The sequence below is a fragment of the Hippocampus guttulatus genome, chromosome 4, assembly GCF_054856545.1.
Source record: "Hippocampus guttulatus isolate MCC_2025c chromosome 4, RoL_Hgut_1.0, whole genome shotgun sequence".
In the NCBI taxonomy this organism is placed as follows: domain Eukaryota; kingdom Metazoa; phylum Chordata; class Actinopteri; order Syngnathiformes; family Syngnathidae; genus Hippocampus; species Hippocampus guttulatus.
The window spans coordinates 22,599,034-22,625,993 of NC_141264.1; the positions used below are offsets into that span (position 1 = coordinate 22,599,034).

The following is a 26,960-nucleotide window of genomic DNA, read 5'->3' on the forward strand; positions in this document are numbered from 1 at the left end:
GACGCTGCACCGATCCGCCTGTCGATCTCTCGCTCCCTCCTGCCCTCACTCGTGAACAAGACCCCAAGATACTTAAACTCCTCCACTTGGGGCAAGATCTCTCCCCCGACCCAGAGGGGGCACTCCACCCTTTTCCGACTGAGGACCATGGTTTCAGATTTGGAGGTGCTGATTTTCATCCCAACCGCTTCACACTCGGCTGCGAAACGCTCCAGTGAGAGTTGGAGAGCCCCGTTTGAAGGAGCCAACAGCACCACATCATCTGCAAAAAGCAGGGATGCAATACTGAGGCCACCAAAACGGACCCCCTCAACGCTTCGGCTGCGCCTAGAAATTCTGTCCATAAAGATTATGAACAGAATCGGCGACAAAGGGCAGCCTTGGCGGAGTCCTACCCTCACTGGAAACGATTCCGACTTACTGCCGGCAATGCGAACCAAACTCTGACATCGGTGGTATAGTGACCGAATAGCCCGTATCAGGGGGTTCGGTACCCCATACCCACGAAGCACCCCCCACAGAACTCCCCGAGGGACACGGTCAAACGCCTTCTCCAGGTCCACAAAACACATGTAGACTGGTTGGGCGAATTCCCACATACCCTCGAGGACCCTGCTAAGGGTGTAGAGCTGGTCCACTGTTCCACGGCCGGGACGAAAAACCACACTGCTCCTCCTCAATCTGAGGCTCGACCTCCTGACGGACCCTCCTCTCCAGCACCCCTGAATAGACCTTACCAGGGAGGCTGAGGAGTGTGATCCCTCTGTAGTTGGAACACACCCTCCGGTCCCCCTTTTTAAAAAGAGGGACTACCACCCCGGTCTGCCAATCCAGAGGCACTCTCCCCGTTGACCACGCGATGTTGCAGAGGCGTGTCAACCAGGACAGCCCCACAACATCCAGAGCCTTGACGAACTCCGGGCGGATCTCATCCACCCCTGGGGCCCTGCCACCGAGGAGCTTTTTAACCACATCGGTGACTTCACCCACAGAGATAGGAGAGCCCACCTCAGGGTCCTCAGACTCTGCTTCCTCCAAGGAAGACGTGTTGGTGGAGTTGAGGAGGTCTTCGAAGTACTCTGCCCACCGGTTCACAACGTCCCGAGTCGAAGTCAGCAGTGCCCCATCCCCACTGTACACAGTGTTAGTGGTGCACTGCTTCCCCCTCCTGAGACGTCGGATGGTGGACCAGAATTTCCTCGAAGCCGTCCGGAAGTCGGCTTCCATGGCCTCACCGAACTCTTCCCACGCTCGGGTTTTTGCCTCGGCGACCACCGAAGCTGCGTTCCGCTTGGCCAGTCGATACCCGTCAGCTGCCTCTGGGGTCCCACAGGCCATAAAGGCTCGATAGGACTCCTTCTTCAGCTTGACGGCATCCCTTACTGCTGGTGTCCACCAGCGAGTACGAGGGTTGCCGCCACGACAGGCACCAACCACCTTACGGGCACAACTCAGATTGGCCGCCTCAACAATAGAGGCACGGAACATGGTCCACTCGGACTCAATGTCCCCCGTCTCCCCCGGAACATGGGAAAAGCTCTGTCGGAGGTGGGAGTTGAAACTCCTTCTGACAGGGGATTCCGCCAGACGCTCCCAACAAACCCTCACAATACGTTTGGGTCTGCCAGGACGGACCGGCATCTTCCCCCACCATCGGAGCCTACTCACCACCAGGTGGTGATCAGTTGACAGCTCCGCCCCTCTCTTCACCCGAGTGTCCAAAACATGCGGCCGCAAATCCGATGATACAACCACAAGGTCGATCATCGAACTACGGCCCAGGGTGTCCTGGTGCCAAGTGCACATATGGACACCCTTATGTTTGAACAAGGTGTTCGTTATGGACAGTCCGTGACGAGCACAGAAGTCCAATAACAAAACACCACTCGAGTTCTGATCGGGGGGGCCGTTCCTCCCAATCACGCCCCTCCAGGTCTCACTGTCATTGCCCACGTGAGCATTGAAGTCCCCCAGCAGAACAAGGGAGTCCCCAGCAGGAGTACTCTCCAGCACACCCTCCAAGGACTCCAAAAAGGGTGGGTATGCTGAGCTGCCGTTTGGTGCATATGCACAAACAACAGTCAGGACCCGTCCCCCCACCCGAAGGCGGAGGGAAGCAACCCTCTCGTCTACCGGTGTGAACCCCAATGTACAGGCACTGAGCCGGGGGGCAATGAGTATGCCCACACCTGCTCTGCGCCTCTCACCATGAGCAACTCCAGAGTGGAAGAGAGTCCAACCCCTCTCGAGAGAACTAGTACCAGAACCCAGGCTGTGTGTAGAGGCAAGTCCGACTATATCCAGTCGGAACTTCTCTACCTCACACACCAGCTCGGGCTCCTTCCCTGCCAGAGAGGTGACATTCCATGTCCCAAGAGCTAGCTTCTGCAGCCGAGGATCGGACCGCCAGGGTCCCCGCCTTTGGCTGCCGCCCAGCTCGCATTGCACCCGACCCCTTTGACCCCTCCCACGGGTGGTGAGACCATGAGAAGGGGGACCCACGTTGCCTCTTCGGGCTGAGCCCGGCCGGGCCCCATGGGTGTAGGCCCGGCCACCAGGCGCTCGCCAACGAGCCCCACCTCCAGGCCTGGCTCCAGAGGGGGGCCCCGGTGACCCGCGTCCGGGCAAGGGAAACTGAGTGCCATCGATTTTATCTATCATAAGGGGCATTGTGAGCCGTGCTTTGTCTGGTCCCTCACCTAGGACCTGTTTGCCATGGGTGACCCTGCCAGGGGCATAAAGCCCCAGACAACTTAGCTCCTAGGATCATTGGGACACACAAACCCCTCCACCACGGTAAGGTGACGGCTCACGGAGAGGCAGCATGGAACAGGGGAAGTTATTTTACAAAAGCACAGTCAATTTTGACAATTTATCCAACCTCACTAAGAAACCAATATCAGCTCAATCATTTTCATGTTGTTTTTCATGTGACAAGAAAGTACATTTTGCTTACAGGAAAATAGCACTTGGACAGTGAGGACTCAAAACGTTTATTTACATGGTTCAAACACATAAAACATTACACAAGTCATGTATCAGGACATGAGCCCCGAGGACCATCTCACAAGTGGGGAAACTACCCTCCACAAGGTTTCAGACAGCTTGGGGCACCAACATTCTGGGCTGTTGGTGGGTTGATTTGGTGACAGTAACAGTAGCAAGTCAAAACATGTCCGCTAAATTAAAACTTTACTTTGCTGTCCGATACAAAAATTTTAATGGTTAACTAGAACCTCGATTTTCGTATGGCCTACCTTTCGTACGATGCGATTTTTGAACTTTTTTTCCACCAAAACCTTGTTTCACTTTACATACATATGCTTGCAAGTAAGCTGGAGTCGGTGCGGACATTGTTAAACTGTTGACACGTTCAACGGTTTGTTATTAAGGACTGTGTTAAAATACATGTTTTGAGATTGTCGACATTTTTCTCACAATAAAAGCATCACATTATCGGTAACGATTTGTTTCTATTACATTTCGACTATTTCTTTTGGAAGTTGATGACAGTAAAACAGTTTTATGGTGAATATTTTTGAGTAATGTAATTGACATTTGCTTATTGTATAAGTCATCGGTAAGTCCTATAACGAGGTGAAATGATAACACCGATAAATATGGTTGCTTACCGAGTAATTTGGAGTTTGGGCTGAAATGTACGCAGGTGACGGTATTCTTGTGGCCTTTGAGCAGCCTCTCCATGCTGGGGTCATCCTGTATTGACAACAGAGACGCATTTGAATGTTTTTGCCACTTATATTTAATGTCGTGAGCTCAAACGTTTGCTCATAAATGCAGGAAGTTGGGAGTTTTTGACACTTCTACTTAGCAAATCCTCTTTGCAGACATTGCATATTCAGGTTCTCTTAGCCCACACAGCTACTTTTTCCCCGAGTCTTATTCGTCCAAAACAACAACATTTACTCACCAGCACAGAGGCCATTGCGGGTCTTTTTGCGTCATTCGATGCTAAAGTTGACTCCCTTGAACGTTTTCTCCATTATTCTCAAACATAGCGCCTTTGGGGAAGTATCTAGACCTGAGAAGTCAAGCACGGATAAAATGATGGCCAATTCCACTGGCTCCAATCGACAATCTACTAAATAGACAATCCGTTCACTTGTGTTTAGTGTATTGAGTTTTCCCAATGCCCTCTGTTTGGTGCTAATTGCTCAAGCTAAAACCACAGCAGCAAGAATGGTAACGTTACGTTCGTGTAAAAAATGTCAAAAACGATTAAGTCTCATTCAACGACATGTATACTGGCAATTGGTATTTGTAAATAAATGACGACATGAGTTGTTCTCCAGCTAAAAATGTGTGAAAGTGATGTATTCCATCGTCACCGGTGCCATGACGTAAAGCGTCTTCCGGCAGCTAAGCAGCCACGCCACCTGCAGTGTCGATGTCTCCAATTGGCTCAGAAGGTTGACACTGTCCAATCAGCGCAATCACCCTGTTTGAACACTGGCTAAATTGTAAAACAGTGACAAGTTAAACCCGTAGATGAAAAACAGCAATATCGGCTACGTTGTTGTAGAAATGACATGCATATAGGTAATTGACACGTGTGAATGAATGATGACATGAGTTAAAACTGATGAAAATGATGTTTTCCCCACGTCAACGGAGTCATGAAGTCAGAGTCTTTCTGCCCCTTAAGCCAATGGCGACGAAGAAGCAGAGTCGAAGTGGACGATTGGCTCAAAATCGACCTACCGTGTCCAGGTTCTATATAAACATCTGTGATTGGCCTAATTGATTGGCCACTATCCAATCAGCGCGCTGACTAGAGAGACCTTGCAGATTCAATTCGGCTTGAAACAGTTGTGTCAATGTTGTTGTTTTTAGTCGGAATTTATTTCCCAACGTGCCATTCTATCGTTTTATATATTCGGTTCCGGTTTCAAATTGTTAAAAATACTATGTTGATAGGTGAGGAGCAGGTGATGCTGTTTGACATGACTCATTTGACTTTTTAATAAAGTCTATCAGCGTATTTTTCACAAGAATCCCCTCATCGGAACTAGGCTAACTTGCTAGCATGCTGTCCTAAGTGGAGACGTACGACGTCGGCGTTCAACTCTCGCGAGCGTGACGTGCTGGAGTTGGAGGCTTACGGCATTGATGTAATGATTGTGATGATGTAAAGTACGCCGTTGCCACGCCGGTGCTAAGACAATTACCTGAAAACATTGCCTTACAAACGCGTCTACTCGTCGTGTCACCGACGTCCGCCTTACATGATGCAGCCCTTGCATTTTCGCTGCCATGTTGAGTGTGCAGACGATTGATTAGTCGGGTCTGCGCATGTTAGGATATGATACGAGAGGAAAACATCGAATAAAGGGAGCTTGATTAAGGAAAAATAATTGGTTTGGGAGCCAACCACGCTCATGCGTGACAAAGTGTCTTTAAGATTTGAACATTTTGAACGACATTAAAGCGTGAAAACGCGTTTGGTGTCGACGCTCCGGTGAAAGATGTCGATCTACAGGGGTATCGGCGGCGATCAGGTAATATCCGTTAGAGTAATTGTCTTTTACGCAAGTATTTGATGTACTTGTGGAGTTTATTGTGTGTATATCGCTGTTACGCCACTGACTGTTCCCCTAAAACAAACAGAGCAGCGCTAGCTAGCTGTTTCACTGTAGCTTAGAGTTTTGTTGCCATGGCAACCGCAGAGCACCTGCAAGCTATGCTGACCACCAGTGTTTAAACGGCAAAACCTCTCCTTATTCTATTGTTCCCTAATGAATAAACTCATCTTGACTGTTACAGTACATGAGGAAACAGATACCAAGGAATGCCAAGTATCAACACATCAAAACTAAACTGGACACGGGTAGGCCCCACTAATTACTATTTTAATTTAACAGATCATAGAGCATCAATTTGCATGTGACATATTTGTGTAATGTCCCCTAAAAATAGGGGTTAGCCTCACCAAGTATTTGGAGCGCCTGGAGGAGATAAAACAACGTGAGTGAGGCATTAGCATTTATCATTATGGGTCTAGGTTACAACATTACTTAAATCACTTGTTTAAAATCCTTTTTTTTTTAGACTACAAGTTCAACAAAGGTGAAATCTTCAAGCGCTTTAAAGTGACAACCTTTGCAGAGTTGGTGAGACATTTTTATCTTCTTATTACTGAACTTAAAAAAAATGTTGCAGTGCGAACAACAAGACGTTAGCTTGTTGTTTGCACGCCAACACACCGTACATTTATTGGTTATTTATCTTGGAAAAAATATTGATGGGATTCTGAACTGCATGACCTTGTTCTTACCTTGTCAAATAAGTGTAAAAGCTACCACAACACTAACCACGATTGATAATAAACCATGTTTTCCACCTCAGATACTTCAGGTGGCATCAGTGTCGGACTTGAATGAATGTGTCAGCGATGATTTGTGTCACGGCCTTCATGGTAAAGAAAACTTGCAATTGTGATTCAATAGCCGTTGTTAACATGCTAACATGCTAAATGTCTCTGTGAGATGACGGGAGCGGTGACGGCATGATGGTGGCGAAAGCAGAATCGCATGCCAGGCATGTCAATGGCTCACTGGAGACGCCGGAGCCCAAGGATGCGGGAATGGCACACACCCAGACCATGAGGTCCACATTGCTAAGGTAAGTTTGACAAACCCGCTTCAGGTGCTCAGTGAGCTAAAGTCTCACGGGAGTTGCCAAAATCTTGCTTGATTTTCCCAAGAAAGTTTCAATGCCACTTTTGAGCCATATTTTTCGAGAAAAAAAGGAAACTTGAAGAAGATTGCGACGGGGCTCATGCATTGCAAGATAAATAAATAAAAATGGTTGTGTGGTTTCCTGGCAGCGTCATCAACGGCGTTGGCGAGCTGAACATGAACGGCGACAAAGCAAAGGCCCCCGATGAGGATGTGAACACGGACACTGAAAAGCCCTATCCAGATTGTCCCTACCTGTTGCTGGATGTGCGTGAGCGCGAACTCTATGATCAGTGCCACATAATCTCAGGTAAGGTCTCTTTCACCCTCTTGCCCTTTCATCCTCCTCCTCATCATTGTAATGCATTTTATTCAGAGCACACAAGTGCACCGTACAACTGAACAATAAAATTAAGGTAGCAAACATGTTGCCACTGTCCTAAAATAATTTGTTCTGTTCTATTTATTGTTATTTATGTCATCATTGTTTATGTCGGTTTGAAATGCTCCGATGATGACACCATCTGGAGCCAGAACCTCATCCTTTCGTAATGTCTTTCTTCCAGCTCACAGCTTTCCCATCGCCACGCTGTCTCGCTCCATGAACCCTTATACCAAGGAAGTGCTGGAATATGTATCCTTCTTTCAAGATGTTCCAAAACATGATTGTAAATCGGAACAGATCATCGACTTCATCTTTAACAGCTGGCACATGTAGAAAAACGCCCAGGGTAAGATCATCATCGTGTATGACGAGGATGAGCGCATCGCCAGCCAGGCGGCGACCAGCATGTGCCAGCGCGGCTTCGAGAACCTGTTCCTGCTCAGCGGCGGTAAGGCGAAAAAAAGGCGTCGACGAGGTCACCGCCACAACTTCACTCGCTCTTGTCATCTGCCAGGTCTCAAGGTGATCGCTCAGAAGTTCCCCGAGGGCATGACGACGGGCCCGCTGCCCGCCTCCTGCTTCCCCCCCACCGTGCTGTCTAAGTGGAAGAAGGGCGTCCCGCCGCCACCGCCGCAGCCGTTCATGCAGGTGGCGGTGCAAAGATGGAGGTTCACCCCCGACGAGCTTGCCAGGATCGAAGGCCAACTGGAGAACTTCGTCATGATGGGCAGCAGTAAGGAACTCTCAACACGTGCCGTGTCATATCTTGTTTCGCTATAGGACGATCATGAAGTCACAGAATGCGATACACATAATACGATGCTCGCCAAATGGGATTTGATTCACACCAATTACTATGTCTTCGAAACATCTTTTTATGTGTGTGTTCTTGAGGTCGCGCATCCAGTCGCATGTCGACATCCAGCAGTTTGCCGAAAGTGGGCAGCGTCCGGGGCAGCCGCTTGGCTTCCTCCGCCTCTTCGGTGTCCTCCAGGGACAGCGGACGAATTCACAGGCCTTGGAAATGAACGTGCTACTAACACCGCCTTCTTGGTGCTCCTCTGTAGTCATATCCCCTCCTTTGCCTAACATTTGAATGTGTTTGCACAGGAGTGTCTTTTTGCACTCCAATGAAGGGTCAGTGGATCATGGTCATTTTTTTCTCATTTTTATTCATATTTAACGTGTAAAGCAAAAGGCACATTGAATGCTGCATTTTTGTGAATTTCATCACAATACATCTTTATGATCATTGTAAACTCAAATCTGTGTGTGTGTGTGTGTGTGTGTGTGTGTGTGTGTGTGTGTGTGTGTGTGTGTGTGTGTGTGTGTGTGTGTGTGTGTGTACCGGTATGTGCATTGTGAGTGCCGCTCTTAAAGGTGATCTGACCAGAAGTGACGTTTGTTTTTTTCTTCTAAGTGACCTTTAAATAAAATATGTTTGCTGCAATTCTTCTGTGGCTGTTTTCTTATTTCCTGAAATCCTTCCAGATACATATGTCATCAGCGAAATCGAAGTAATAAATGGTTATGAATACTATTCATATCATTATGGGTGTTTTGAGGTTGTCATTGTACACTGGTTGTACAGCTGTTGGTCAGTGTTTTCATTCATATCGTCAAAACAAAACTTTTTTTAAATTAAGATTTTGTCAAATTGTATTTTATTTTACTTTTTCTTTCTAATTGAATTGTCTAATGGATTTTAATAAAAATTGGGAGTAATGGTTGGTATATTTAATTTGATTTGAATTACAAGAGACAAACTCTTGTATTAAAATATTTCATTTTTGGATTATTTTGGAATTATACTTGATGCTATTTTCCTTTTTCCATTATTTTCTGAAATTACTTGATTTAAATAAAATCTAGTGTTTGACTTTATAAGGTAGTTTTTAAGATTTGTTATTGAATTGTGTTCCTGGTTATGTTTCACTGTACTTTTTCTTTTAATTCTATTTTTCACAGAGTAGTAAATTGTACAAAAATTTGAATTTTACATATTTTTCTGCATTATCTGACAAAAGTAGAAAAAAACGACAGTAATTTGCGTTTTTCCTGACTGTTGCTTTATTATTACTTTCCTCTTCCTGTAGAGGGCGGTGTGTTCCTTAGTAGAGGTTCTTGGAGGTGTGGTCCATGATGGCCATGAGGGCAAGCCATGTCTCCTTGGCAGTGGGGATGATCTGGCTGGCGGGCAGCATGAAGCCGTAGCGTCCCGTGTCACGGAGCTCAAAGGTGAACGAGTACTTGATCCCCTGATTGTACGTCCAGTCGATGGTTCCGCCGCTGGCCTGGTCTGTAATCCGGGATAGAATGAAGGGGTCAACATGGACTTGAAATCAAATATTGCAAGGGTCTTGACTGCTCAAAGTTTGTTGCTGTCTGGACATATTGAATGGAATTGCACAGGTCCAATGAGAAAAAGAACTTACAGATAGTATTGATGATGCTTCCGTATCGGTAGCGAGTACGGTAGAGAGAGGCCAGAGCATTGATGGCCTTTTGGGCCAAAGTGTGCTGCACAAACGCAAATATAATCAATAGAGAGTGTAATACAGTATCATTATACAACATTTGAGTCGATGTCCTACCAGCTCAGCCTGGTTCTTGACGGGTGTCCTGGTGTATCCGTAAGGGTAGAGCAGCATCTGCGAGTATGAGTGGATGGACACGAAGGACTTGATGTTGCCGTGAGACTTGACGAAGTTCACGATGGAGCTGACCTCCGACTCGGAGTGCGCCCGCGGGCCCCGGTACGTTTCCGAGCATGGACTGCCACTCGCACCGGGGCCTGAGAAACAATAAAGAAGTGTATTACCGCATTACTGCGATTGGCTAGCAACCAGTTCAGGGTGTACCCTGACTACTGCCCGGAAACAGCTGGGATAGGATTCAGCACACCCAGTGACCCTTGTGAGGAGAAGATTCGATTAATTGAGGGATGGATGCTATCGTTTTGTACCGGTGACTCATACAAAAGGACGGTGAAGTTATCGGGACTAACTGAAACTAACTAGCTCACTTATCAACTAATGATTAAAAAAACAAGTGCCTAACTGACTGATTAACAAGTAACAATGGAAGGAACAGAAAAATGAGGATAAAAGGAACAATTGAGTAGCCAACGATAAACAATGAGCACTGTCTGCTTGAAAGGCATTAGCCTATACTACTACAGTGGAGTGAGTACACTAAAAAACACTGCAAACAAGTCCGTAACTACCTAACATAAAAGTATCAAACGAATCAAGGAACAACTAACGAGCGGTGAAAGAAACAGAAACTAACATTAGAACAAACAACTAATTACCCCATGAAGAAGATTTGTCACTTGCTCATCCCTAAAAAAAAGAACAAAAAACTGACTAGCTAACAAATAACTCTCTTCACCAACAAAGGAATGAAGAAATGACAACTGCCTACAGTAACTATCGAAGGGACTAACATGGACAATAAAGCAACAACTAACATATTGACTAAGGAGGAAAACAAACAACGAATGTAGCCTACTAACTGAAAGAGGAACGATCAATTAACTTCATTAGTTAGCTAACTTCATTCGTTAGCTAGCTTGTTCAATTATAACGTTGGTGCCAACAACTAACACCACGTCAGAAAAATTGATGGGAGGTTGTAAGAAAGTGGCGTTATGTTAAACTAATGAAGGAAGAAACAACTGACCGACTAAGCACTGAGAGATCATAACATCATACAAGCTGTTATCAGATTGCTACGTTGGTTTCTCAGCAAGATTACCTCCAAAACCAGCATCCCAGTTCCTGTTGGGATCGACTCCCACGCAAGAAGTACCAGGATTGGGCTTTCTGGTCTTACGCCACATACGGTTCTGGAAAAATGGAATCCAACATTGAAAATAGTCAAGAGGGTCATTAGTAATATTGATGAAGTTTTTGTGTTGCAGTGCAGACTCACGCTAGTGTGCGTGTAGTGGTAGCCATCGGGGTTGGTGACAATCTCCAGGAAGATGTCCATCTTGTTGAGGATGGCCGTGAGAGCGGGATCCCGGCCGTAGTCGTTGACAATCTGAAAAACGACACCCCGGTTTAAGAAAAAATAAAAAGCTAAAACCGATTCACAGCTGGGCATCATCGGATCACCTTCTTGGCGAACCAGGCACCGCTAGCTTGGGTAACCCATTCACGAGAATGGATGCCTGTGTCTATCCAGATGGCAGGACGCTTGCTTCCACCAGTGCTGAACTGCAAATCAAAAAAAAAAAAAGAAATGAGTCTTCCTTTAGAATGTTTTCAGGATAAGGATTTTCTGCTCACATCATACCAATGAGCTAATGTAGCTGGACAAAACAAAATGATTGCTCATAAAACATACTTAGAATAGCTGCCAATGAAAAGAGCAAACTAACAGCTAATGGGCGTACAAAAATAAGACCAATTAATGGAGTGAACAAATAAGTAATTAACATTGAAATGAACAAAGATTGACTGGCAGGACAGACAAGAAAAAAAATACCCAACTAATTAACCAAAAGACAGCCAGCCTAACTAAGTAATATACAAAAACACAACCAAGAGTCCATCAGGCAAAATAAACAAACAGATATCTGGCTGACTGATGAAATAATTAACCAATGCATCAGAGCAAAACCAAGTGTACAGCTAACTAACTGACTAACCAACGAATGGACCAAAACAGAACCAAAAGAGTCCACCAGTCAAATTAATAAACTGACCAACCTGACTAACTAAAGCCCTGACTGACTGGGCGACCAAACAACCATTCGACTGACTGAATGACTGACTGACTAACTAACCAGTAAACAAAAACAGGAGGAAAAATAGATCAAGCAAACTAACCAACTAACCAATTAACTAATTAATTAGTTAACTTGTTAATTAGCTGACTAACTAACTAAAACTGAACAAAAATACACTGTTGTTCATCAGTATCACTAAATAAGTAACTGACCGACTGACTGGCAGACTGCCTAATGGACCAACATAGATAATTGAACTAGCTAGCTAACTTAACTAATGGATGAACAAAAACAACAAAAGTAGTCCATCAAATGTCAAACGAACAAACTAATACGAAGACTAAACATTGCAGTTTTCATGCATATTACAGCATGTTGGCTTGTCTAACATGGTTACCTTCAGCACGTTGAGTGGACGGCGCTCGTAGCTTTGACCAATCACTAGTTTGCTGACCAGATTGGGATTCTCGGCCACCAGCATGTCCTGGAACCTGTACAGCTAAAAGCACCACGTCGACAAGGTGAAGACAACAATCAGCAATTACTGTAGTCATGAGCAAGTGAAGGGTGGCGGCACCTCGCTAATGCTATGGTATCTGGAGAAGTCGAAGCTATCGGTGTTTCTGGGCTCGGCATCACGGGTGGAGGCGTCAATCTCCTCCTGCTCCTCGTCCAAGATCATCTGAGGACAAACAACAACTTGATGGTCAATTCCTACTCAGTGTAGACCAGTTGCCACACACAGTAAGCTTTTTTTGACCACAGCACCATCTGCTGCTGAATTCAGTGCATTACTGCCCCGTGTGGCCCCAATGCAAGTGGACTGCCACAACCAACAGCGAAAATTAATTGTACGAACTAACAAATGACAGGATAGATTAATGATTAGCTAACTAACTAAAACCTGTATCCCGCGGAGCGGCGAGGGGTTGTGAGTATTTGTGAACCTAGTGCTGAATTTTCATCAGGCTTCCTTTAAAAGCTGAGAAGACGTTCGACATATGTACAGTATGCCATTGGTTTAGTAGTTGGAAACAATTTTTCTTGTCGCAAGGAAATTTTGAACAATCACAAAACAAGGGAAAGACTGGACAAACAACACGCAATTAAATGAAGGGCCAAAAAAAAAAAATCAATCGACTAAAACCAACCAAATAAAGGAAAGGGTATTTTGACCTGCAGATCCTCAATCATGACGGAGTATTCAATGTCATTGCTCTCCAGGAAAAGTTTGACGGCCTCCAGACTCCCGAGGGGAACTCTGACGTCCACGTGAGCATCCACGTTGCTCGCCTCCATCCAGAAGTCCAGCTGACAAGTGCAGATACACACACGTCCACACACACGAGATTAGCCATACAATAGTGATCGAAAGTGTGTGGTTGTATCTCATACTGCCACCAGAGGGTGCCGTCTCACCCCATACTCCTCCTCCAAGTCCTCCATTTGCTTCAGAAGCGACAACTGTGCTTCATCCTTTGCCACCATGCGGAGAACCTGATGTCTTTGAACACAACACGGGGTCCGTAATCGAACCGATGACTTCTGCACTGCCAGTACGACATGTTAGGCTGCCGATCACCGTGCCGCCCCGCTCATTATACGTAATGTGGTCGGAAAATATCATTTTTATCCCATTAGTGTACAAATCAACCTACGCACACTCCAAGGTGTAACATTTGGATGATTTGTAGTGTGTGTTCTCGATAGATGGCCATCAACTCACCCCTCAAACGTCTCCTTGCCCAGCGCGGCAATCAGCGCCGCGGCCAACACGAGCAAGACCCTCATCGTGACAGAATTCAAGAATCCCGCCCGATGCCCCTCGCTCGTCCCTTTATGGACCCACTGGGGGCGGGTCAACCTCACCTTGCTCAAGGGCAGGTAGGTGTGTCGGCAGCTGCTATGATTCCCACACACACACACACACACACACGCACGCACACACACACACACGCACACACACACACGCACACACACACGCACACACACACGAAATGAGCATTGTAGAAAATGATCAAATTAATTAAGACAAACAAATGACAAAAGATAAAATCATATTCGAGAAATGGCAATTATTACACTTGGGAAGAATAGCAGTCGAAAAACAATGCAAATGACTGAATTCACATTATATTGTGGCTTATGTACCTAATAAAGTATGGTGTCAGTCTTCACAACTTGTTATTGTAATATCTTTTCAAAGAATGGCTACTATTGTCAACAGCATCATTTTGTTGATTTGAATTTATTGACTATCATCAACAATTTCTGGAAACATCCAGAAAGACCATGCATAAAATGTTCTTTTTTTTTTCAAATCAAGTAAGCAAATGAACAGACGGTTTCTCACAAGACACCAGGAAGAAGACGTCGACAGTTACATCTTCCTCTTTTGTGACTTCACACTGTAGCTAATTAAAAACCTCAACAAATAATACTAATCAGTATATTGATGTGAATGAATATGTGCTCCTCTGACAGCAAATGTAACACAAACACACACACACAATTCTTCTGTTGGGAATGTCCAAAATATTGGACATTCTTTGAACGCACTGCAACATTCGTTTTACTTTAAGAGAAACAACCTTTAGCGCTGCTCACAAGTTGTAACTTTGCTTTATGTAAGGTGACTGATAGCAAAGGAAAGTCATGCAGGTGTTAAAACCATCTGCAACGGTCTCACACCCCCACACACACACAAACACACAAACAGACCTTGATGCCAGCGCGTACCTGCTCACTGAAGATGAAGTGTCCTATTCTGTGTCGTCTTGTCACAGTGAGGCAGCGTTTTCACAGAACATCCCTTTTTATACTTGAACTCCTATAGACTGCTGCATGCACACGGTCAGTTGCATACATGTACAGAGCACCTGATCCAAGGTGACATGGAAGAATAAAAACTGCTGCATTCCCAACAGTTTTGTATAAATGTGCGCTAAAAGGGGCTGGAAAATGGTTGGTTGGAAATGAATTTCAAATGACACTGTCAACAGAGGACTTAATAGAAGAATGTGCTTGTTTTATTACAAAGAAAGAAATCTGCAACATGAACACAAATGTTTTATTTTTTGTTTTGTTCACTTGTATTTGTTGAGAAATTCCTTTTGGTGTTTATTTTATTTGTATTTACTGTATGTGCTATAACGTTTGCATGTTGTACATGTGTGTGCATATGTAAAGTATGTATGTACTGTATGTACAGAATATATGTTTTTATTTGTTTTTTTAAAAATCAAGAGGGCGGCCCGGTAGTCCAGTGGTTAGCACGTCGGCTTCACAGTGCAGAGGTACCGGGTTCGTTTCCAGCTCCGGCCTCCCTGTGTGGAGTTTGCATGTTCTCCCCGGGCCTGCGTGGGTTTTCTCCGGGTGCTCCGGTTTCCTCCCACATTCCAAAAAAAACATGCATGTCAGGCTGATTGGGCGCTTTAAATTGTCCCTAGGTGTGAGTGTGGGCGTGGATGGTTGTTCGTCTCTGTGTGCCCTGCGATTGGCTGGCAACTGATTCAGGGTGTCCCCCGCCTACTGCCCGGAGATGGCTGGGATAGGCTCCAGCACCCCCCGCGACCCTAGTGAGGATCAAGCGGTTCGGAAAATGGATGGATGGATGGATAAAAATCAAGAGCAAAGGTGATTTCATTTTTATCTTTGTTAGTTTGTTATATCAATGTGATTTTATTTTATTCATCTTATGTTGTTTTATTCGGAGCAGCTGTCAATATGATGCAATGCACCATGTTTTGTGAATCCATCCATGCATCCATCCACCCATAAATAAATAAATGAATAAAATCCTAAAAAAATAATTTTAGAAGCTAATTACGTGAATTTATTTTGATTTAGATTTTACTAGGTGGTTTAATTTGTGCAGTCAAGGCTAAACTTTAGCCTTGTTTTAATATACTGGAGTTTTTATACAATAGTTTTATATGTTTAAAAAAAATGACATCCTGACGAAGTTGGGTTAGTAGACTTAGAAATAAGGCATTTATATAGTCAGTGCGCTAGTATAATATGCTGAAATTTGCAACACAATATCAGTGTGCCGCAATGTGAGCAAGACTTGACAGTTCACTGATTAATAGCTTTTCAGGGTGTGGCAACATGAACAAGTTCTTGCAGGAAACCACAATGTTTCCAGACATGTAACATCACAACGATTACTCTGGTAGTAATATATGTCCTTATATAACACAAGAAACACATAAAAATCAAATTTTGATCAACGGATTGAGTATTTTTAAAGGTTCAAATGGCAAATTTGCCCCAATCCTTTGTCGGTATGAGGCCCCGCCTTCTCTGACCGCCGATTGGCTGATTTCATAGCCTCGGTTCTTTGTACGCCTTGTTTCTATTGGCCTGACAGGAACATCTGTCAGCACAGCTCGGGACCGACTTGAAAGTGAACGGGACCCGCAGCGTCAAACATACGTGAAGTTCGCGTGAGGAATAATGAGTACTACATATTTAATTTCAAAATAAAATGATAGGACTCTCGCAATGAAGAAAATGATGGCAACCGGGTAATCATGAATTGTGTCATTATTCATAACACTCTTGATTAATCTAGTATGTTATGTAACATTTAAGAACAACAAAAAAACGATGAAATCACTCGTCGTAAATGTATGTTATCTTTTCAACACCGGAAATACCGATTTTAGCTGCGATAGTAGCTCGACGCTGGTGCGTAGTGGGCTGGTTTCCAGAACCGAAAGTGGTGTGAAAACCTGCTGGTTTGTCGTATCTGGTCTCTCTCGTCGTCTCTTTTTTTGCGGGTAATTTATGACGGTTTTTCCGGCGGCGTCCACTCGGTTCAGTTGCTGTGTTTTAAAGAGCCAAGAGAAGCGAACATGGAGATCGAGAAGGAAGTGAAGAAGGTGAGTTAACGCCCTGCTAAGGTGCGCGAGGCGGACACAGTGCAGGTGGTCGTCACTGGCCGCCAAAGACAAACGCCCAGAAGTTGTTGAAACTAGTTCGTTTGACACCTTTGATCAAACTGCTTTAGTCATTCTGTCATAACCACGATTGTTAGTTTTGACATTATTATTCAAGATTCAGGTTCAGTTTACAGTGAATTAACATCAAAACGACTCTTCGCAGACACCACATCCAAGAGATTATATATATATATATATATATATATATATATATATATATATAACAGCACTAAACAGAATGTAAAGACAACATAGGTTTGTGAAGTGTAAATGTGCAAACTTGAGAATTTGTGTTGGCTGTGGGCCATTAAGAAGCGTAGTCTTGTTACTGACTTCAGGAGCTGGAGTGGGATTTTCTAGTGTCTGTTTGCGAACATCTGGGTGTGAGCTGTGGTATACAGCAGATCCACGTGAGCGTTTTCATTTTGTACTTATTGAAGGGGAAAAATGGTCAAACCCACAATACGAAGTGACAACACTTTCAAGGTGCTGCTCTCGTCCAAATTTTACACCAACATGCTCACAAACTAACTGGCCAACTCCAGCTCCTGACATCACTCACGAGGCCATGCCTAATAAAGGCACACATCCAACATACATATACATACTACAGTACACACAGTAATAATACTTAAAAATCAGTTTAGATGTCCATTATGGGATATAGATAGAGACACATGCCTTTTACTCGACTGTAATTAAAGTTGTTGTGGTTCTTAATGGAGAAACAGTTGTGGGGACACATCTTTTTTTGGTAATGCTAAAAGGAAAAAAAAACGACCAACCAAGAAGTGTGTGAGCAACGAGTCCCATTTTGAGGGCGTCTTTTGTTTGTGTGTTCACGGACGCATTAAGTGATGTTTTGTTGAGCTGCCAGATGACCCAGACAGGCATGCTAAGGCGTCTAATTTTAATCCCTGGCTGAGATAAACAATCTAAATTCATAGAAACTTCTGCACCTACAATCAAGCAAGTCACCCTTGCAAATGTCTTGATGCAGTTTGACAGATGTGAAATTGGAGTTTCTTTGGAGTTGTGCCTTTTTTCTTTTTTTTTTTTAGTGGACGTTCCAAAATCCCAAAGGAAATAATAGAAGTAGAACCGTGAGTAAACATACAGGTGATGTTTTCAGGCACAATTTAAAATTCAGTACAACTCATAAAATTGGAAACAAACCACATTAATAGTTCCAAAAAAAGGCTGCATAGGAAATAATGGAAATGTGTACTTTTTTTTCCCCTCGCATCCTTTAAAACTGGTTTAAAAAATAATTTTATTGCATTTTTTCTACATTCTTTAAAATTCAGTTTGTCATTTTTATTTCTTCACGACAAAAAAAAGTTAAATCTTTTTTTGGGCACATTTTTTATAATGGGTTTCATATGCAATTATGATTTTAATCATTTTTGATTGGTTTTTTTTAATCATTTCTGTGTAATCACTTTAATTAGTCCATTTTAGTTTTTCACATTAAATAAAATTGTTTCATTCATTATTTGTATTTTTCAAATTCTTGGAAATGAGCTAAAGTTATTTTGATTCAAAACTTTTTTCACATGAGTTTTTATTTTTGCATGCTTCATAAAATGTGATTAGTAATTTGTATACTTTGGGTGAACATTTAAACTTTCAATGACATGAGCACTGGCCACAACATTAGGCAACCTCGGTTTTGATTGGACAGCAATTCCTTGAACTAACGTGAGTGTGAAAACAGGAAGAAGTGACACAATCGGAGGCTTCCTGAGTCAGCATTTTTGGGGAACCACCCCCGGGTCACTGACTCACTCAGTGACCATACATGGTCGCGAAAGGATGTTGCATGGGGTTGTGTACCTAATGAAGTGTCTTCTTCATGTAATGTTTGTGTTTCAGATGACGCTGGGACACGAGTTTGGCGCGGGCGCCGCCTGCCTCAAGTGTAAAGACAAATGTGAAGGCTTCGAGCTTCATTTCTGGAGGTGAGACCTTCATCAAGGTTGACCTCGTTTATCATTCGTTATCGTCAACCACGGTCCTACTTTCTGCAGCCATTTTTTTATTTGTGGAGGCAGCGGATCTTTCTATTGATGCCTGAGTGACTCGAGCACTGAACAGAAAGCTTTGTTGAACCCAACACATGGACTCACACAATGACTCACTGCTCGATTCCGGCAAATTCCCAGCGTGTGGGTTTGGACCGGGATCGGCGGCTCGGAGACTTAATTAGCAACACTTGACTGATGTCAGAACAGAGAGACTCTTTAACATGTCAGGAATCTGGCGTTGGCTCAGTGGTGGAGTGAACGCTGACGTACACGTCTTCGGAAGATCTCTCTTCAACTGTAATTATGAACATATGAAGCCACATGGACACGTAATGGCAGTCCTAAACGATTGCGCTCTTAAGTTTTGATGTTGCCAAATTGTCCGACTGGTCTGCATGTTGAACGTCAAACTGTCTGGATGTTTAAGACATGCATATTAATGGGTTGTTGGTCCATGGTTGTCTGTTGCAGAAAAATCTGTCGTAACTGCAAGTGTGGGCTCGCGGAGCACAATGTGCAGATGAACACGGAGGAGAACAAAAAGGTCAGGAGCTCAAAAGTTTCGGCCTCTACCTTAGATACGTTTTTTTTTTACACACACACGCGCGCGCACACACACACATATATATATACATTTTATGGGTTTGATTATCATTAATTTATTTCCACATTTAACATCATTTAATTATTTTTTAATTCACATTCAAGAACGTGTTTAATAATTTTTATTTTCCACATTAAAAAAAGCTCATCCATCGTTTGAAAAACGTCTTTTTTAATAATAACCAAACTGTATGTAACACAATTTCACTGTTGATTAGATTTTGTTCCTCACTATTAAAAAGTGAGTTGATGAATTTTGAACCCCAAAATTTTTTTAGCAATCATTTTTCTTCATTTATTTAACATTTTCAAGAATGTTTATTTGGTTGTTTTTATTTTTTCACATTTTATTTTTCTTTTTTCACATTTTAAAAAAAGTACTAATTTGTTTTTATTTTGTTCACAATAAATGTCGTTTTTTTTACAATGAATTTTGGTCCGTTTGTTTTTCACATTTTTAATAACCTATTTAAATGAATCCTTAAATTTTTTTCAATTCAAAAAAATGTAGAATTTTTTTATAACATTTTTAGATTTACATACATTAATTTTATTTTTTTTCCTCAGATGTTTCAAAATCGATTTAATTACCCGTTAATATGTGTCAATATTAAAAAAATAATGATTACACATATTTTAATGAATTTAATGATTTTTTTTCTTTAGTTTGTTTTTCTTTGGAATGTCCCTGCAGGTGGGGAAGCTCTTCGAGGACACCAAGTACACCGGCCTCATTGCCAAGCTGAAGACGGACGGTGTCCCCGTGTACCGCGGCAACGCCGTCACCATCACGCTGGGCGGCCCCGCCACCGCCCAAATAGTGTTACCGGGCACCGCCCACACCGTGTTACCCGCCTCCGCCTCCGCCACCGCAGCCGTACCTCACACCACTACTGGCGCTCAAAGTTCCGTCCCGCCTGCTACAGCCTCAGGAGGTACCGCATCCGGTGGCTTACCGGCAGCCGCAGGAATTACTCCATCCGGCGGTGCCCAAGCCCGGCCGGCTGGAGTTGCCCCCATCAAGGTGAACACAGCGAGCGTTTCCATCAGTTCCACCCCTGCCAACGTGGTGCCAGTCAACAAAGAAACGCCTCTTCAGTCTGTCACGTACGAGTGGGCGCCCCCCGTGGCGAACAAATATGTGGTAAGTTTGCTTTTGGTTGTTTGTCTCAGTGTGCCCTGCGATTGGCTGGCGACCGGTACAGGGTGTCCGCCCCCCCCCCCCCCCCCCCGCCTACTGTCTGAAGACCGCTGGGATAGGCTCTAGCACCCCCCGCGACCCTCGTGAGGATAAAGCCTAGCAGAAAATGGATGGTTGGATAAGTTGTCTTCAACTTGCAATTTTTTTTTCCTGTTGGGAGTAATCGCCAGTGAACACTAGAGGACGCCAAAGTTCAGTCAGAAATAACAAAATCCCTCTCACTGTAGAAGCCAAATGGAGTACGCAATGTAGTTACAATTTATTACAACATTAAAACGAGGTGGCGTCAACTGTCAAACTCAATTTCTTTGCGGGCATCATTGTAATGAGAGTTTCCCTCAGAGGGCCCTTAATCCCTTAAAATGTGGAAATCCCCAACGTTTCATTGTGGTTTTACGTATTTCTAAAAAGAAAAGGAGTTTGAAATCAGAAGTTAGGCATTGCCAATTATAAATCCTATTGTGTCATTTACGACAGATTAGGTGAGTGCCACAATCAAAAGGACAAATTAATCGAGCAAGAAACATTCAGTAGATTACTATAGTCATAGTAATATAGATCACTATAGGAATCAAAAAATGTTGACACGCCATTTATTTTGGAACATTAAAAAGCAGATTTAAGACTTTAAGGGACATTTCACATTTTCTCTTTATTTTACTTTGATTTTGTTGCTTTAAGCGCAGATGCCACCTTCTGTTTAACCATTAATGCAACTTCAATGACTATACAATCTATACTGTAGTAGAGTGTATCACAACATATTTTCCACATTTTGTTTCATGACAGCCATATTAAAAATGGATTTTTAAAAATCCTCAAAAATTAGGATTATTATTTAGGGGGGTGGGTGTCATAGTTTTTGTTCTGTTTTGATTTTTACAGAGGTCTGAATGTGCTGTGCAAGTTGTTTGGTCTCCGGTCATATCTTACTCTCAAATATTTTCCCTTCCCTCTTCCATGATTGGTCTGTGTTTGTCTTCCTTTCCTCGCAGGCGGTGCGCTACATCGAGCTACTGCCGCCCGAGAAGCGGCCCGTGGCGGGCACGGAAGGCGCCGCCTACCGCCGCCAACAGATGGCCCGCCAGCTGCCCGAGCACGACCAGGACCCGGCCAAGTGCCACGAGCTGAGCCCGGCCGAAGTCAAGAAGATGCAGCAGTTTGTGCGCAAGTACAAGGACGAGGCGCTGGGTGTCGGCGACGTGAGGCTGCCCGAGGAGATGGTTCTGCTGCAGGCTGCGGAGACGGGTCAAGGTGAGCCAGGCGGTGCCGGAGGCGCTAAAGCAGTGGGTCTCAAGGGGGCCGCTGGAGCTGGAGGGGCTGGCCCCGTGTCCGCTGGAGGCGCCGTGGGTACCGCGGCTGCTGCTGGAGCCATGGCCGCCCCAGGAGCCACGCAGCAAAGCTTCGTAAGGACTTTTCCTTTCATGTTCCTATTTATTCATATGTATCTCTTACGCAACACTGTGCAGCGACGCCATGTCAAGAGTCTGCTGAAATATTACTCGTCATCGAAGACACCGGCGCTCTCCATCACGTACGATCATTTTTAAAACAGCAGACGGGGTGATACAAGTGTCGTAGCTCCCTGGAACATTGCGTCCTGTCCGGACTATGAGGCGCACCTGATTAAATGCCTCAGCAGCGTAATTTAGCCATAACAACAAATACGTACATTTAAAGTTTTGACCGCGATTAACCTGCGGGTCACCACGTTATAAAATAGGATATTTGCAAAGAAAGAGGTCACACAGATCGATTTGTATGTGCTTTACAACAATACTAAATCCCGATTCTAATTTCATATGTAGGTGTGGATGAAATAGCGAAGCTTGTGGTCACACTTTTTGTAGGTACGCACACAACGCTGTGTAGTGACCACAACTGTCAAAATGATGTGCTCTCGTAATATTCAAGTTATTGACTGTAATATATTCTATTATCAACTGGAGATTTCATTTTTACATGATTATATCAATGATGATATAAATCTAAAAGTGTCATATCGAGTCCGCAAACAATTTTTGGAACTGTTTGATGTGGGTCGTGTTTAATTGTATTCTTAGAATATGCGGCGGGCAGTAAAAAAAAAAAAAAAAAAGGTGCGGCCAGTCGCAAATGTCACATCAAAGTGTTCCGTTGTGACGGATGTTTGGCTGGTGTGTGCGTGCGGCGCATTGTGTGCTGCTTTGGCAAAGAGCAGGGCTTTGGGGGTGGGGGGTGTTAACAGAGCAACAATGAACGCAACACGCCGGCGCAGCTAATCTTTCAGCGACAATTACACGACAATTTCCTCGCATTTAACAAATAAGTGTAAGGCCTTTTTCTAAACATTTTGGGCCGTAGTCCTTGTGCTAACTGTGGCATAGGTCAACAATAACGGGCGAAAAAGTGGAAAGAGCCCTGGAAGAAAAACTCACAAATGACTAATTTAATAGACTTGTTTGGGACATGAAGGCACTTAACTCACCAGTTTAAAAAAAACAAAACTTTTTGGATGTTTTTGTTGATTTCATGAATTATTTTATCATCGATTAATTTTGAGTCAGCCAGTTTTGTTATCGATTAGTTATTGAAAGCTTGCCTGATTAACTCGGAGTAACTGCATTTCACATTTTTTTTACTCATTTTTTTTTTGTATCAACTGTTTCTCAGTTAACTTAGGCAATTCTCCGAAAATAGTATTTATTTATTTCCAAATTTTAAAGGCCTATAAATTGTTTTATTTTGGGTATTTTTTTCCATATTTTTAATGGTTTTGATTATTCCTCTCATTTTTATGTTTGATTTAATTACTACATACTATCATAATTTATACTTGTTCAAATTTTGTATGGGGTTGATTAGTTGTTAATCTATATTTATGTCCCGGTATATTTTGTTCGTGTTTTGTAGCGTTTGATGAATTTTCAAATTGTATTTTTCCACATTTTCTATGCGGTCAGAATATTTTTACATTATTATTTTGTGTATTTATCATAGATGTAATTATACGATTCCTTTTCTTAATTTGAGATATTTTTATGGTTCACTTACAATGGTTAACTTTGAGGAGCCAATTCTTTGCCAAATCATTGCCATTTCTGGAAAGGACTTTCTCCAGGTTTGCTTCCAGTTAGGAGTGTTAGCGCAACCTGTTGCTTGTACATGAAAATGAAAGAAAGAAAAGAAAAAAAAAACCTCATCCTCCTCCCCGCAGTCGTGCCGCCGCTGCAATCAGCCGATGCGCGTTGGCGACCCGGCCGTGTATGCCGAGCGGGCCGGTTACGACAAGCTGTGGCACCCGGCCTGCTTCGTGTGCTGCACCTGCGACGAGCTGCTGGTGGACATGATCTACTTCTGGAAGCGTGGAAAACTCTACTGCGGACGTCACTACGGTGACAGCGAGAAGCCGCGTTGCGCCGGGTGCGATGAGGTGAGATCGATAGATCGGCAATGCTCAAATGGAGGCAGAGATGGGAGATATTCACTTGGCTGGTCCCCCCCCCCCCCTCTGTTTCTTTGGTATTTTGAATTTTGCATCTAGTTCATAAAACACTTCCTCGAATGAAGTGAGAAAAAAGGTGTCCAGAAATTGCAGGGGTAACGGCCTCCAGCTTTCACTGACGATGAGTTTTTGCTAATTTAGTGGTTTTGTGCCTCCGCAGCTGATCTTCAGTAACGAGTACACGCAGGCCGAGGGCCACAACTGGCACCTGAAGCATTTCTGCTGCTTCGACTGCGACCTGGTCTTGGCCGGAGAGACGTACGTGATGGAGCAGGACAAGCCCGTCTGCACGGCCTGCTATATGAACAACTACGCTGTGGTACGTAAGACACCGCGCCTTTAGCCACACATTGTAAACTAACGACCGTATTTTCTGCACTGAAAGGCGCACCTAAAAGCCTTCCATTTTCTTAAAAGCTCACATCGAGCCTTAAAATCCGATGCGCCTTGTGTATGGTCATTACGGTATATTTCGACCCCCAAAATGGCTCCTTACTCGAGACATGCTGACGCAGCAACGCAGAGTTCAAACTTAAGGCGGTCGGTTTCGCAGTTGACCACGGAAATAGAACAGCGGCAAGAGAGTTCAACGTGAACGAGTCAATGTTAGAACTTGCTCTTGGTTAAGTGAACTGTGTCGCCGCTTTCTTAAATAAGTTTTACTGACATCTGATCGTTCTGTTGGCATTTCCTTGAGCGTAGCTCTATCTAGTGGATGCATTGTAGATTGCGTCTTATAGTGCGGTAGGTCCAATATATGAAAGAAATTACAAAATAGGCCATTCATTGAAGGTGCGCCTCCTAGTATGGAAAATACAGTACTGCTTGCTTTGTCAACAAATGCGCTGTGGTCAATCACGTCATTTCTTAATAATTTGTATTTTAATTATGGGCAAAACGTTTCAACTACAATTTATGAATTTCAACCATGAAATTTACTGTTTAGGAATAAAACTTCAGTCTTGTTTTTAATTAGCAATGAGAGCAACTACAATCTGTCTTTGATGTTCGCAGAAATGTTCGGGCTGCGGTAAGGCGGTGGAGCCCGAGGCTCAGCGCGTGTCGTACAGCGAGCACCACTGGCACGCGGCCCCGCAGTGCTTCAAGTGCTCCGGCTGCGCCAAGGTTCTGATGGGCCAGCGCTTCATGGCGGTGCAAGGACGGCTCTTCTGCTCCGTCGAGTGCAAGAAGAAGGCGTGAATTCAGGATGCCAGCGTTGCGTTGAGGTGAAGCCATTTGTACGAGTGCCTTAAAGTCTGCACTTTTTTTTTCTATTCAGGTCTCAGTCATGTAACTACTGAAAACTCCATTCGCTTCTTTCATTCAAATATGAGTTTATGACTGAATATTTGCTGAGCAGCCATGTGGGCTCATTTTGTACATTTCCAAGGGTACTCTTCGAGAGTTTGTCCAATTGTGAAAAATTTTGAAGCATGTACGGTATACGAGACCAATGGTTCTGTGGTGAACCCCATAAATGTTTAAACTATGACTCCCTGTATCCCATTTCCTTCAGGAACATGAAATGTGGTCATTATGTCTATCATGAGTAGGTCCGTAAAAAAAAAAAAAAATCTGAGGAAGCCATTGTGAACAGACACAGAATCTTTTTAAGCGTCATTTTGGAGGTCCTTTCAGGTGAGGAACTTGTTGCAATCCCTCAATTTTGGAGGGACAATTTCTCCCCTGAAACCAGTTTCATATAGCAATATGAAATGTGATTGACATGTCTGTCAGGAGTAGACCCAGCAAAAACAGTCTCAAGCAGCCATGACCTTTTCGGGCTTATTTCCAAGGGCAAACTTGTCAGCTTAGTAGCGCTCCCTCAAATGTTTTGAAAATTCAGCCACAGAAACCAGTTCCACATAGTGACATGAAATTTGGAAGGCATTTCTGTCGTGAGTCGACCCACAAAAAATCTCCAGAAGCCAAGGTTTATAATCAACCATTCTAGGAGTTATTTCCGTTCACAATCAGGTCAGCTAAAAAGTGCTCCCAGCAATATTTGAAAAATGTAGACCCCAAAGACAGATCGGCATGTCTATCATGAGTAGACCCACAAAAATATCCCAAGAAGCTGGGCCCAAAAAGAGATCTGCCATTTTGATTTGAAGTGGCCATTTAGGGGAATTCCCGGTCGGGCTTGAAAGATGTTCTAAATGTATACTTTTTTTTATTACTCACATTAGAACAAGGTTTCCCCAATAGATGGGTGACAATAAATTGAGAATTTCTATATTTGCATGTGACTGTATCATGGTGGCAAAGTTTGATGACTCCCTTCAGTTTGGTAGCGCATTTTGCAATTCCGTGAAAATTCATACCCTGAAGCCAATGTCACTTCGGAATGTGAATTTTGGTTGGCCTGTCTATCAAAAAGTCTGAAGAAGCTAAGCCCAAAAAGTCTGCCATTTTTGTTTGAAGCGGTCATTTTTGGTTCCATATCAAGGACAAGCATGTCATCTGGAATCTCCTGTACATGTTAAGAAATCTTAATTTGCAACATTAAAGACGGTCAGTTGATATGTTTGCCTTTTTATTTGTCACACAATGTATGTACGGCGTGATGGGAAAAAGTCGTCGACTAGCTTTCATGTTTTTACTCTTCTGGGGTTGGAAACTATTGACAATTCCAGGAAGCGTCATCACCCAAGGAACGCCATTGTCTCCAATGGCGGCATGGCTACTTCCTCTTCATTCAGGCCTGATGAGAAGACCACTCTGTCAACTACCGTAATGACTCTGCAATTGCTGCTGTGGCCTATAGGGAACGCCAGTGTACGCAAGAAGCAAAGAGAACTGCAGGAATTGATAACGATGCGAGGTCAAAGCTGCGAAAGGTTTGGGTTGTTGGTCGTAGTCAAGTTGCGATTGACAT

General features: G+C 43.7%; 4 protein-coding genes across 9 annotated transcripts in view; 2 read left to right on the forward strand and 2 right to left on the reverse strand.

The window, feature by feature from the left end:
- poc1b (POC1 centriolar protein B) overlaps positions 1–5,283 on the reverse strand; it is a 39,068-nt gene extending 33,785 nt beyond the window's left edge. For 3 of the 4 annotated variants that reach the window (XM_086108294.1, XM_086108293.1, XM_086108296.1), the window contains exons 1-2: positions 5,190–5,283; positions 3,633–3,717 (exon numbers count right to left, since the gene is read on the reverse strand). In XM_086108294.1, the coding sequence (XP_085964420.1) occupies positions 3,633–3,717; positions 5,190–5,276 (172 nt within the window). In that variant the 5' untranslated portion in view covers positions 5,277–5,283. Of the gene's footprint in view, positions 1–3,632; positions 3,718–3,931; positions 4,043–4,349; positions 4,475–5,189 lie in introns of all 4 variants that reach the window. The other variant, XM_086108295.1, reaches the window with a different exon arrangement.
- On the forward strand, positions 4,822–8,533 carry cep41 (centrosomal protein 41). Its single transcript, XM_086108302.1, has 11 exons — positions 4,822–5,519; positions 5,785–5,848; positions 5,938–5,985; positions 6,070–6,131; positions 6,367–6,436; positions 6,507–6,642; positions 6,848–7,008; positions 7,265–7,332; positions 7,417–7,531; positions 7,598–7,816; positions 7,978–8,533. The coding sequence occupies exons 1-11, from the start codon at positions 5,487–5,489 to the stop codon at positions 8,109–8,111; spliced, it is 1,110 nt and encodes a 369-aa protein (XP_085964428.1). The 5' UTR covers positions 4,822–5,486; the 3' UTR covers positions 8,112–8,533.
- Positions 8,534–9,129: 596 nt separating this feature from the next.
- cpa5 (carboxypeptidase A5) lies at positions 9,130–14,653 on the reverse strand. 3 transcript variants are annotated; one of them, XM_086108297.1, is made up of 12 exons: positions 14,561–14,653; positions 13,548–13,724; positions 13,241–13,325; positions 12,998–13,132; positions 12,399–12,503; positions 12,219–12,320; positions 11,205–11,306; positions 11,020–11,130; positions 10,843–10,933; positions 9,678–9,877; positions 9,519–9,603; positions 9,130–9,382 (listed from the first exon to the last, which is right to left on the reverse strand). In XM_086108297.1, exons 2-12 carry the CDS (start codon positions 13,610–13,612, stop codon positions 9,195–9,197), a joined length of 1,269 nt encoding a protein of 422 aa, XP_085964423.1. In that variant the 5' UTR covers positions 13,613–13,724; positions 14,561–14,653; the 3' UTR covers positions 9,130–9,194. The 3 variants fall into 3 exon arrangements, with proteins under 3 accessions (XP_085964423.1, XP_085964425.1, XP_085964424.1); XM_086108299.1 differs by having other exon boundaries at positions 13,548–13,721; positions 14,561–14,577; XM_086108298.1 differs by having other exon boundaries at positions 14,543–14,563.
- Positions 14,654–16,500: 1,847 nt separating this feature from the next.
- tes (testis derived transcript (3 LIM domains)) lies at positions 16,501–26,605 on the forward strand. Its single transcript, XM_086109789.1, has 8 exons — positions 16,501–16,707; positions 18,643–18,728; positions 19,266–19,338; positions 20,092–20,541; positions 21,594–22,004; positions 23,795–24,010; positions 24,243–24,401; positions 25,097–26,605. The coding sequence occupies exons 1-8, from the start codon at positions 16,681–16,683 to the stop codon at positions 25,280–25,282; spliced, it is 1,608 nt and encodes a 535-aa protein (XP_085965915.1). The 5' UTR covers positions 16,501–16,680; the 3' UTR covers positions 25,283–26,605.
- Positions 26,606–26,960: the final 355 nt, after the last annotated feature.

Bases quoted from the DNA above. Each gene is read 5' to 3' on its own strand.
- cep41 (XM_086108302.1), top strand. From the start codon at position 5,487: ATGTCGATCTACAGGGGTATCGGCGGCGATCAG. The intron at 6,643-6,847 runs GTAAGTTTGACA...GTTTCCTGGCAG, and splicing joins ATGAGGTCCACATTGCTAAG to CGTCATCAACGGCGTTGGCG. The intron at 7,009-7,264 runs GTAAGGTCTCTT...TCTTTCTTCCAG, and splicing joins TCAGTGCCACATAATCTCAG to CTCACAGCTTTCCCATCGCC.
- cpa5 (XM_086108297.1), bottom strand. From the start codon at position 13,612: ATGAGGGTCTTGCTCGTGTTGGCCGCGGCGCTGATTGCCGCGCTGGGC. The intron at 12,504-12,997 runs GTCAAAATACCC...GTTTGTCCTCAG, and splicing joins TCATGATTGAGGATCTGCAG to ATGATCTTGGACGAGGAGCA. The intron at 12,321-12,398 runs GTGCCGCCACCC...TGGTGCTTTTAG, and splicing joins GATACCATAGCATTAGCGAG to CTGTACAGGTTCCAGGACAT.
- tes (XM_086109789.1), top strand. From the start codon at position 16,681: ATGGAGATCGAGAAGGAAGTGAAGAAG. The intron at 19,339-20,091 runs GTCAGGAGCTCA...ATGTCCCTGCAG, and splicing joins ACACGGAGGAGAACAAAAAG to GTGGGGAAGCTCTTCGAGGA. The intron at 20,542-21,593 runs GTAAGTTTGCTT...CTTTCCTCGCAG, and splicing joins CCGTGGCGAACAAATATGTG to GCGGTGCGCTACATCGAGCT.